At 34.6% G+C, this 12,788-nt stretch overlaps 1 protein-coding gene across 1 annotated transcript; it reads left to right on the plus strand.

Annotated features, from left to right (window-relative positions):
• Nucleotides 1-605: 605 nt before the first annotated feature.
• LOC104221956 (protein transport protein SFT2-like) lies at nucleotides 606-4,464 on the plus strand. The gene is made up of 4 exons (XM_009773111.2): nucleotides 606-1,045; nucleotides 3,578-3,845; nucleotides 3,939-4,043; nucleotides 4,198-4,464. The coding sequence occupies exons 1-4, from the start codon at nucleotides 828-830 to the stop codon at nucleotides 4,306-4,308; spliced, it is 702 nt and encodes a 233-aa protein (XP_009771413.1). The 5' UTR covers nucleotides 606-827; the 3' UTR covers nucleotides 4,309-4,464.
• Nucleotides 4,465-12,788: the final 8,324 nt, after the last annotated feature.

Genomic DNA, 12,788 nt, shown 5'->3' on the forward strand with positions numbered 1-12,788 from the left:
TATATTCAAAGAAAGAGATATGGAAACCAAAATGTGGAATAATAGCTCTTTTTATGTAAGTGTTTGCCTATACAATTCAAAAAGGAAAGACTTTATGATCAGGAAAAAATCAAATGACTATTCCTATATTTTAGGAAAATAAATTAATGAATATTCCTAGATATTAGAAAAATAACTAAATGACTATTTTGTCTAGCATGAACTCTATTTTAGAAGGGTAAAAAAGACAAATGATATTTCATGAAGGGTCTTCGTACTTTTAATATAGTATAGATATAGATATAGATTCTTCTACGTAACAAATCATGTTATTAGCAAACCTTAATTTTAAGATACATATAAGTATGTATAAAGACAAAACTACCCTTTCAAATTTTTTTCCAAGTCTTTCAAACTGTCGGAGGACATTTTTGTAAATAAATAACTTTTTAGAAAAATTATGTAATGCATAGTATTATTTTTAGTACACCAAATCAAATAACTAACAAAAAATAATTTTAATAATATTAATCAAAACATTATTAATATACACTATTCACTACTACCCTTGTACACCCTACCAAACGGCCCCTTAAAGTTAAGGTAGAAAAAGGGGAACAATTTCCATAGGATGATAACAAGATACTATCTGTTGCTTAAGGACAAAGGTTGAAAGTTGGGAAAAAAAGAGAAGAGAAAGTGGAAAGTGGAAACGATAAATCATTGTAGTACCCGGAACATGAGTTGGCGGTAGGTGGGAAAGTAGCAAGCAATTGTGTCTCCGGCGGGGCGGATCATGCGATAAGTGAGCCTAAGGCAGTAGTGGACTCGTCGGAAAGAGATTCACAATGCAGAAGTGGTTTTCAGCGGGCGGCGGCGGCGGGGATGATCGATATGTTGAGCAACAACAAACTTCTTCTTCAACTCCTTCTTTGCTGGCTGATTGGAATTCGTACGCATCCGCTAAATCATCGGAAGAGAGCGCCAGCACTGCGTTCATCGGCAGCTTCGATCTCGAATCTGCCGTTCGTTCTGCTAACGACACCGTTTCTGGCACTTTTAACGTGTAAGCTCCTCTTTCATAAATCATTCCTCACACTGCAATTTCCTTTTCTTCTGTAATTTGCCCTTTGAAGGAATTGGTAAGTTATACTAATCCAATTAGGGCTCTTGAAACGTTCTGTATTTCCTTAATTCTCGCTGATCAAACGTTGAGAATTTTCTGAAATAGTTTGGATTTGGTAGTTGATGCGGCAAACTTATTGAGATGCTTTATTGATTAAGAAATGTACCTTAGATCTAGTCAACTCTAAAAGTTAGCTTATTAGTTGAGGATTGTCCAGGACCATAAACCCGTTCCCTCAATTAACGTGGGACACTCTTAACATTATCTAACTCCTCTTTGCTCTCATGAGCTTTATTCTGCTAAATATGCATATCCACCTAGTCAAACCATGATAGGGAGTCCTAGATAGTACTGGATTTAACAAATGAGCCTTATAATGACGAATAACAAAGACAACAAGGAGATACTTTATGCGGTTCAGTCAAATGTGACTTAGTCCGCGGGCGGAGAGGAGCAAGTCCATTATATCTATCGGTGTGACGGGACAAATTAGAAGACTCTGCGTGTGTAGCTACAGAAATATATTTGATGCTCGCTTCCCCGAAAAGGATCTAGAAGAATCATGCTTAACATAATATCTATTACTTAAGATCTAACTTATAGGAAAGGCAAAAGTAGCAGTGTAACAAGGTTTTGTGTTGCCAACATTGCTACATAGTGAGTTGCACGCGTAAGGTACAAACTTTTCTTGAGTCTCCAGAGTGTGTTATACACACACACACCCCTTAACTAACAAGTATTGCAATGTTATAACTTATGTGCGGACACTGATTCCACTGATGAGTGAAAGTCTGATACAGAGCTATGAGAGAAGCATTAAGCTGTGCAAGCTAAGATTTTATTTTATTTTGATGTACTGTTGGAAATTCTGGGCTCTCAAAGAACCTTGCTTCAAGCAACCAGTTGCATAACTTAACAGTGCGTCCCATAAACATCACCATTAAAGGCCTAGCTGAAATGCTACCTCCTTTTCACAAGATACTAATTCTTGCCACATCAATGGCATTGCAGTATCTGATTAAAGTTACAATAGAACACAGATTAACAGGCTAACAGGAAATTCCTCCTACTTAGCTAAACATTCTTGAAATAGCAGGAGACATATCTGCCTTCAGATCTGATATCATATGCTAGTAACGATAAAACATAATGCTCACCATGTCAGTGGATCAAATGTATATGACTAAAGTTGCTGGAGGACATGGATTAACAAGCAATCCTTTAACTTGGCAATAAACATTCTTGAGAGAGCATCTATGAGTCCAGCTGCATGGTCATATGCTTTTTCTGAGAAAGCTTTACCTAAACAGTTGTCTAAAAATAGAGGGGAGCGCTGTAACCAAATTTAAATGTCTAAATTATAATTGTGTGGGTAGTTCCTTCCTCTAGAAAATTCTCCTTACCTACAAATTATATGTCAAAGGTGTTGATTCAGATTAAAATAGGTGGGATCCTTCATCCAGGATAGTGCTTCCCTACTTTGCTGCCGAGGGATAAGTAGAGAAAGTGGGAGCCAATCGTATTCAGGAGGTAAAAGAAGCTTCACCCCCTCCCCCCCCCCCCCAAAAAAAAAGAAAAAAAAAGAGAAAAGAACTTTAATGTGATTGATATTTCATGTTGACTGAGCCATTATTCTGGGAGATCATAAATCTGTGCATGTTATGAACTTTATGAGACATTCTGATTTTTAAAACGAAAGAACTTTATGAAACAGAGGGCTTGATTTGTAGATTGCAGAGTAATGAAAGGCAAGAGTGAGATAACAGTAAGGGTCCTCGAAACAACAGAGATCTGTAGTTAGCTGGCTAGTACTTATCGCTGGAGAAAGAATCCTCTTTCAGTGCAGCTTGGAGTCTTTGGTCGTGTCTATTTATCATATCTGTTATCATGTTGTGAAACTTAATTCTTCTGTAAGTAAGTGCAATGGCACATGAGGTATTGGAATCGCATAAAATTGTAGTTAGCTGGTCGGAACTTATCACAGAAGAAAGGATCCTCTTCCATTAAAGCTTGGAGTCTTCTTGTCATGGACTGATTTCTGTGAAAGCCATTTCTTCTATAATTCATACTTTGTGCCAATGCTCCTGAGCCGAGAGTCTATTGGAAACAACCTCTATAACTTCACAAAGATAGGGGTAAGGTCTGCGTACACACTACCCTCCACAGGGAGGGATTAATACAATTGTTGTTGTTTGTTTTGTGCCAATGTTGTGTCTTTATTTTGAACGAGTGTGTTATGGTTGCTTGGTAGAATTCCAATCTTGTTTCTTCATTAATTGTGTATTGTGATACCATATTTAGCATGTGTTATAGTTTTACTTATTTCAGACAAACGAAATCATGGACTGGAGAGAAGCTTTATAGTGAAATGCCATATGACTTGTATTTCTTCCCTGCTTTTTTGAATGCTGACATTTTGAGTTATTTGAGCAATGTTTTGCTGAGACTAGTGGTTTGTGGATCCTTATTCAGGGTTTCCAAAGGAGTGAGAGACATTCCAGGGAACTTTCAGTCTGCCACTAGCAACATACCTTCTGGAAAAGCCCTCATGTATTTTGGCCTATTCATGGCGACTGGAGTCTTCTTCATTTTCATGGCATTTACTTTGTTCCTCCCAGTGATAGTATTGGTGCCCCAGAAATTTGCCATTTGCTTTGCTCTTGGATGTTCCTTTATTATTGGGTCATTCTTTGCACTTAGGGGTCCAAAGAATCAGTTTGCTCATATGTTCTCAATGGAGGTATTTTCTTTTTCCCCTTACTGCTGGTCCGTGTTGCTCTCTGTCTATGGTTATTGTCCTCTGATATTTTCTCTTCCCCGTCATCTGTACCAGAGGCTTCCTTTTACACTAGGATTCATAGGCAGCATGATGGGCACACTCTATGTTTCCATGGCACTCCATAGCTATATCCTTTCAGTCCTCTTTTCTGTGCTTCAGGTATTTACACTTTCAGTGTTATTATTTTAGTTTCGTCAGTTCTTTTTCTTTTTTCACCTTTTGCAGTTAGTTGTTGTCATGATAATTTATTCCTCTCTCTCTCAGCAATTATCGTGAATTGAATCTTGACATTGACAGTTTCCTGTCATTTTAGGTTCTGGCATTAGCATATTATGCAATTTCTTACTTTCCTGGTGGCTCTGCTGGCTTGAAATTTCTCTCATCTTCTATGATTTCTTCAGTAATGAAATGCTTTGGCAGGTGAAATGCTTTAGCATGTGTAAAATTTCTGCAGATTTTACGCTTTATATATTTCTATACGACTGTTCAATAGTATACATTCTATAGTTGTAGACCTATATTGTGAAGCGACGGTGGACAATTTTGACAAATTAAGTTCAGTTTCTCCTTTGAAGCCTCATCAGATTTGTGCCACGTGCTTACTACTCAATTGTATTCTATGACAACAATTTATATATCCTGTATTGTTCTTGAAGTTTGTCGAAGTGGAGAAAATTGGAAAAAGTAGCTGAAGTATAAATAGACTTCACAAGGTTTTTAGTAGAAGAAAACAACGACAAACCTAGTGTAATCCCACCAGTGGGGTTTGGGGGTAGTGTGTACGCAGACCTTACCCCTACCTTGAGAAGGTAGAGAGTCAGTTTTCGGGTTTTTAGTAGAATATACGTTGTAAAATTCATGGACATAGATTTGTATATGAAAGCAAAGGAAAAATGAGGTTCTCTAGGAAAAAGTCTTCATTTCAGTTTCTGGTTTCTATCGGTAAAAACTTTACTCTGATGACGTTTAGGTAATAAGACACCTCTAGCTCATTATTTTGTTCGGTAATTTTGTAAGACAGAAATGCAGTTAAAAAGCTAAGATTAATTCAAATAAATAATCATTTATTACTTTTGTGTTGAAAGCCATGTTCCAGCATGTTAATTTTTAATTTAGTAATCCAGAGTTTAGTTGCTTGATACAGCTGGTCTTGTTAGGTGCTTCACAGTCAAAGTTGTGCTCTTCTCTTGGCTAGACTAGAAGTGGTATGATAACTTGGGCTTTAGGGGGCAACTTGTCCGGTCCAGATAGTAAGTAAACGGGTTTCAATACACAGCAGGATGGTAGAAATGACACCAGTTACCCACTTTAAATGGTTGTTATTTAGGAATTAACTAGTGCGTTCTGATTTCAATTTTTCAATTCAATTTTTCAGAACAAAAATATCCTTAATTGTTCTGAAGTTGAGATTTTTAGTTTAAAATTTCATGACGAAATTAGTACTGACTAATATTTGAATAGCATCCCTGTGAATGACTATCTGTGCACTTGCCCCTCTTTTGGGGTTGTCACTAACCTAAGATATGACGGTTCGTGCACTTAGTTCAAGGTATAAACAACAACAACAACAACAAAAAAGAAAAAAATTCAGTGTAGACTCAAAGTGAGGTCTGGAGAGGATAGAGTGTGCGTAGGCTTAACCCCTGTCTTTAAAAAGACAGAAAGGTTGTTTCTTGTACTCTCGGCTCATGAAGAAAAGAGGGAATTAATTGGACTCTTATACTGATCCAGATGAATTATCCTTTTGATGGAGGTAAATCTTTACCTCCTAGATTAATGACAAAGTTACCGTACGAGGAATTTCACAGTATCTATGTTATTGCAATGACGAGCGCAAAGCAAGTGTATAAATATTAAGAGGTGAAGCTAAGATTTGAAGTTTATAGGTTCAAAATTATAGTCTTTTTAAGTACTGAGTTTTAATTAATAATTTGTACTTTTAAAATAAATTATATATACAATATAAGGTTTAGACCAAAATTATTAGGTTCGGCTGAACCCGTAATCAGTATGCTAGCGGACGGTAAAAACTAAAGCTCACTAGCCAAATATAATATACTTACGTATCATATTCATATAGATTGAATTAAATAATGTCAATTGCGATGATGAACAAACTAAATTAAAAGTAAGTAAAAATTGATCGCCGGAAGACAAGAGTTGAGCAACACAATAATTATCAATGGGAGAAATAAGGTCAATTGACGAGACATGTGCAAGACTACTATCTCGGGATTCAATTCTTGTTTTAGTTCACTTCTAAAATACTACCGATTCTTGGGAATTCACTAGTTGATTAGATTATTCTCGTGGTCAGGATTTTTCCTTCGAATAAACTTCAATTCCAAGAGATAAACTAATAGAAAGCTTTGTGAACAATTGCTACCAATTATTGACGGTTTTAGTCTTAAGGTTATCTTCTCACGAATGTTCTCCTATATTCTAGTTCAACTAACAATTCAAAATTAAAGCTCTTGCGATTACTTAGAAGATTCACGAATTGAAACTAGCATACGATGCAAATATATTTAATAAATTACTTCTCTTTCGATTAAGAAAGATAATGAGTAATTCTACAATATAATCAAAACTCCAATAATTAATTCAAGCAAATAATAATATTCGAATCTCTAAATAGATAATTAATATACCATATTTGTCAAAACTCTAAGGGAAAACTACTCAATAACAGTAATAGAGTGAGCACTCTGTTTGTACTGGGTAAACCCCACATTGTGTAATAGTCTGCAAACTACACAGAGGATGTAAACCGCAATAAGGCAAGCACTGTGCGACATGCTCGACCTAGAAGACATTGAAGGGGGATCGATCTCAGGTCATCTGTATGGATGACCGCCTTCCAAGCCAACTGGGCCATTGCCGAAGAGGTACCACAAATAAAGTTAGAGAATAAGAAAATATTAATGTAATATTACAATTCAAACTCGCGTATTGAACTGGCAGAAGGATAATGGATTCTTGAGTCTTGAAGCCTCTATGCTCTCTCAACCCTCCGAAGATAAAAAAATTCCCCCAAAGAACATGTTTTAGATGTATTTGTATTGTAAATAAAATACTCTTGGACGAAATTGTTCTTATTGACCCGAAGTGAATAAATTGTTGTGTTACATCATATGATGCACTAAGCGTCGCACTAGTAGACTATCACCAACTGATTACTCTATGATCTTTTGACTCTAATAAAAATTTGCACTAATTTGTTTTTTTTCGGTCAGATACGCCAATATCTTGTTCTTTGAACTTTACAACCTTCTCATGAAACATTGTGCTAACTTGGGGCGTCTTCTCTGACATTCGTTTTTCTTTCAACTTTCGTATGCATTGTCGGTTCTCCAACTTCGGATGATTTAATTGGGCTTCTACCAGACTTCGAAGCTCCCTACTCTATTTTAGCCCAGATTCAAGTTCTGAACACACAAACTACGTCATAATACAAAATCTTCACATTTAAGCTCAAATACGATTGAAATGTAGTCAATAATAGGTGAAATGAAGACCAAATCTATGTTTCTAGCCTACGAAACTAAATTTAAAAAAAAAAGCAGTTTCATTCTTTAAATAAAAATATGGTTGAGTGATTGTAATAATTATCAAAAAGAGTAAGAAAGATAATTCTTGAAAGAATATTTGACCGCGTTGGATTGGACGAACTTTTGCTTTTAACTTCCCCTATAAGATTTGTATTTAGAAACTTTGATCAAAAGGAGTCCATAATCATTTTAAGTTGCACTTGGTTTAATGTGGGGAAATGCACGGTTAGCCACTAATAACACATGTATTTACTTTTAAGTCACTGCTTAAAATGTCTTTAGTTTTTAGCCATTGCTTTAATAAACTTTACCTGCTCGGACGAAGACACCCTTCTGCTCATAAAGTTCAGGACCAAGTGTCCTTAATTTTTGAACTTGCAACTCTAAGTTCAGGACTTTAGGACTACATGTCCTTAACTTTTGAACTTGCAACTCTAAGTTCAGGATTTCAGGACTACATGTCCTTAACTTTTGAACTTGGAACTCGAACTTCAGGACCACCTGTCCTTAATTTCTATGCTTGTAACTCTAAGTTAAGGACTACTTGTCCTTAACTTTTGAACTTGTAAATCTAAGTTCAGGACCTATTGTCCTTAACTTTTGAGCTTGTTAATCTAAGTTCAGGACCAAGTGTCCTTAACTTTTGAACTTGTAACTGTAAGTTGAAGACCAAGTATCGTTAACTTTTGAGCTTGTTAGTCTAAGTTCAGGACCTATTGTCCTTAACTTTTGGGCTTCTTAGTCTAAGTTCAGGACTTCAAGACCTATTATCCTTAACTTTTGAACTTGTAACTGAAGGTCAGGACCTATTGTACTTAACTTTTGAGCTTGTTAGTCTAAGTTCAGGACCAAGTGTCCTTAACTTTTGAACTTGCAATTCTAAGTTCAGGACCAAGTGTCCTTAACTTTTGAACTTGGAACTCGAAGTTCAGGACTATTTATCCTTAATTTCTGTGCTTGTAACTCTAACTTAAGAACTAAATACAAAATAATTACAATTTTTTTTATTAAGTAGATACGTTAATTACAAAAGAATTTTTATTTAGTTTTTCTTCAATGTGGTGAACTCTGGCCAGAGACACTTCAAATGCATTTAGAGCTACTTTATAATGATCTAGGGAAATCACCCCTTCCTCCATAACTTGTAATGCACTTCTATACAATTGGCTAAACCATTGAACGTGTTCAGTAGACTCAGTATAACTGGATTCAAGATCTGATGCACATAATCGCTTGTAATCTTTTTATAAAATGTATTTTGAAGGGATCTCTTCCGCACCATTGAAGTTCAGTACACACAACGAGTGCTTGCACAGATATTCATAGAAGTTGAAGCAGCTGCAAATACAACGAACTTCGGCTGCTGCTCTGTTGTACAGAATCTGAAAATGACGTATTTCCGTTTGGGAAAAAAAGGGTAACACTGTCTTTTCATATTAATTTTAAAAAGTGGCTACCTCACATAATTTTTACTTTAATGTGGCCTCCCTTCAAAGGTCTTAAGCTATTATCTTAATGGGCTTCTTTTTTCTTTTCTTTTTGTGGCACACAAACATTGACTCATAATCATCAAGATAAAATATTACCAGGTAGGTTTCTAAGTAAAGATTACGAGTTTAATAAATTAACTCATCATCATCAAAATAAAGTATTGCCCGGTAGGTTTTTGGCCCTAGTTTTTAGGTAAAGATTAAGAGTTTAATAAACTATATGGAAGGTGTCACACTCCACATTTAGACCCATTTATGTCTCTTATTTTTAGTCAACTAAGCCCGAAATCAAGGAAAGGTAACGACAGCAAAGTTGTAATTAGGAGACAATGATTTGACATTTAAAAGGGACCTTAGACCAGCCTAATCTTTGTTTTAACAATAATCGTATTATTATAGAGAAAAAGAGAGGGCCAGTTAATGTGGTGATGGAAATAAAGCTAACACGATCAACAAAGTGCAAAAGATAACGAGTCAAGTTCATTCAGTGTGTCAATTTAACTAATAGCAACAAAAGATAAAGCCAAAAGATTGCTGAAATTCAGTTGCTCATTCAACGAATGTTCAGTAGGGATGGCAAACGGGCGAGCCGAAAATGATCCGACTTATATTTAATACAGATGGAAAATAGGTTAATCCCGTGACTTTTAGAATATGATCATTTTTGGAAAAATTTCTAGTCTCCCAAGCTTGAGGAAGAGTCTTTACAAATGTAAAAGTTAAGTCCATTAGTTATCCATTGGTTATCAATTTTTAAAGTGGATAATAAGACTTTTATCCATATTTTGACCCGTTTTTAAAAAAGTTTATTATCCAACTATTTTTAATAGATAATATGGAATGATAACTACTTTTTATTCATTTTGCCACCACTAGATATTCTTAGTGGGCGTTTGGACATAAGAATTGTAAAATTCAAAAATAGGGGGAAATTTTTTTTCAAGTGAAAATGGTATTTGAAATTTAGAGTCGTGTTTGACATAAATATAATTTTGGGTTGTTTTTGAAGTTTTGTGAGTGATTTGAGTGAAAATTTTGAAAAACAGCTTTTTAGAGTTTTTCAAATTTTCAAAAATTTCCAAAATGCATCTTCAAGTGAAAATTAAAAATTATATGAACAAACGCTGATTTAAAAAAAAAGTGAAAACTTTTTGGGAAAAAAAAAAATTGTTATGTCCAAAACGGGCTCTTAATCTCAAAGATGACGACATGCAATCAAAACATGTAGTGATGTACCTCAAATTCACTAAAACTATTTTATTTAATTAGGTTGACGAGGAGAAAGCTATATTTCCTGTCTCGTTGAACGGAAAATGAATAGTCTCAAATTTAAGGATAATATAGCCTCAATAATATCGGAAAAGAATCAAGAGAAAAAGAAAGAATCGGACCTCATCGATAGATTTCTCGAAACAAACAAAAAGAAAATAAAAGATGAAATATAAATCATGGATCAACTAAGCCCTCTCGAGGACACAAAATTAGGATGCACTTAGTTACAGATAAAACTTCTTGAATGATTGAATCACTCATAAGATTAAGGGTAGAGAGTAGAGAGATAAACGAGAAATTTAGTAGCTTATTAACTCAACGGGTATGTTCAGAAATCCAACTTCTTTTATAAATAAAAAAAATTGTTTTCAGCAATTTGAGTGCTAAATATTACTCCCTCCGATCCATAATAAGTGATTTTTTTTACCTTTGACATACTCCTTAAGAAAATACTAATTTCTAAAGAAAAAAATATCTTTTAACTAAATTACCCTTAATTAAAATTTGCATATTGTTAACTTGATACATTAAGTAAGGGTAAGTTTTGGAAAAATAAAATTAATTCATTCTTGATTATATAAAAGGACACGTATTTTGAACCAAAATAAAGAGACCAAAAATCACTTATTATGGATCGGAGGTCAGAGTACAATTACTTTCATTCCGCGGCACTATTACTTTATTAATCCGTTTAAACAAATTACCCCTTTATATATTTATTTTACTCTAATGATATGCTTTAGAAATTTCATAATATGTTTAAGATAATAAATTTCAAAAGATTCTTTTTTTCTTTTTTAAAACTCCATGTCAAATTACGCCACAGAAACTAAAATGAATGTGAGACAACTTAAATCTGCAACTTCGCTAAATTTATGGTACAAAAAGTTAGAATATCGAGCAATTAATTGTTGAGTGCAGAAATTGGAACAAATAATGGTGAGACAAGATGTGATTAAGAGAACATGTATGGTGATGGAACTTAAAATCTTTGAAATTGTAGGACAATTAGCTTTCCAACTGAAATATAATTAGACATTAGTTTATCATTATGTGAGCTATTTTACACTAGTTCCAAAATGCAGGATATGGTTTAATTATTTTGTGGGTTACAAGAGTCGGCATAATTGCATGGTCCACCTACTATCAAATCAATTCATTCACATTTTCATAGTCATATCATAAATCATAATCTCACTCAGCTCGCACGAGTGGATGAGACCTGAAAGCCCATGCATCATCAATCTATAATATGAAAAAGATTGAAGAAAAAGGTATGCATAAACTTATTTCACACTATGTTTATATAGAAAAACAAGTGTCTTTCCACTTTTCACTTTCATTGTATTTTTCTTATTCTTTTTGATATGGTGTCCATCTCATTCATATGATTTGGTAGTCAATTTTATTGACTTGGTTTGGTTTGGTAGCCAATCTTGTTGAAATTGTGAAAAAGATGTGCAAATTGTCAAATATTATAGGCTTTAGAGAGTGAGGTTTTGGCTATAAAATGGGAGCTTTAACTCTCATTTCTACACACCAACAAAGAGAGAAAAGAGAGAGAGAGCAAGGTATTCCATAAACTATAAGAAAATAGTTTGTGAAGAAAAATAAAGTGTGAGAGATATTACAGTGAGGTGGAAAAAGCAAAAGAGTATTTACTTCTTTTGAGGGTGTAGTGATCTTAGGAGTATTTTTACTCGTTACTACACAGTATAAAATTCTTCGCTATAGTGATATCAGTTGCTCTTCTTGGCCGTGGTTTTTTCCTTATTCAGAAGGGTTTTCACATAAATCTTGGTGTCATTTTTGCTGCATTTTTACTCTTGCTGATTTAACCATAACTTAGTAGTCCGCGTTTATCACTAATACCGTGAATATTATTTTTACGGGGTTTATTCCCAACAAGTGGTATCAGAGCCAAGGTTCTGTCTGAGTATGCTCTGTGTTGCAGCACAGTTTGAACTTCCACATCAGAAAAGAATTACTTTGGTCTCCTAATAAACCGTATTTGTATTTGTGATAAATAATGGAAGCAAACACTAGTAGAATGGTTACTTTGAATGGTACAAATTATGCCATTTGGAAGGGCAAAATGGAAGATTTGCTCTATGTTAAGAATTTTCATCAACCTGCCTTCACCACTATAAAGCCTGATAATAAATCAGATGAAGAATGAAATTTGTTACACAGATAGGTTTGCAGCTTTATTAGACAGCGGGTTGACGATAATGTTTTGAACCATATTTCTGGGAAAACACATGTTCGGACCCTATGGGTAGTCAAGGGTGTGAAGAAAAATAGAGTGTGAGAGATATTGTAGTGGGGTGAAAAAAGCAAAAGAGTGTTTACTTCTTTTGAGGGTGTTGTGGTCTTAGGAATATTTTTACTCGTTACTACACAGTGTAAAATTTCTTGCTATAGTGATATCAGTTGCTCTTCTTGGCCGTGGTTTTTCCCTTATTCAGAAGGGTTTCCACGTAAAATCTTGGTGTCATTTTTACTGCATTTTTATTCTTGTTGATTTAACCATAACTTAGTAGTTCGCATTTATCACTAATACCGTGAGTATTATTTTTACGGGGTTTATT

This window comes from Nicotiana sylvestris, chromosome 7 (assembly GCF_000393655.2).
Source record: "Nicotiana sylvestris chromosome 7, ASM39365v2, whole genome shotgun sequence".
NCBI classification, from domain to species: Eukaryota; Viridiplantae; Streptophyta; class Magnoliopsida; order Solanales; family Solanaceae; genus Nicotiana; species Nicotiana sylvestris.

Excerpts from the sequence above, each read along its gene's own strand:
- LOC104221956 (XM_009773111.2), top strand. The coding sequence starts at position 828 with ATGCAGAAGTGGTTTTCAGCGGGCGGCGGCGGCGGGGATGATCGATAT. Across the intron at positions 1,046-3,577 it reads GTTTCTGGCACTTTTAACGT|GGTTTCCAAAGGAGTGAGAG; the intron begins GTAAGCTCCTCT and ends ATCCTTATTCAG. Across the intron at positions 3,846-3,938 it reads CTCATATGTTCTCAATGGAG|AGGCTTCCTTTTACACTAGG; the intron begins GTATTTTCTTTT and ends CATCTGTACCAG.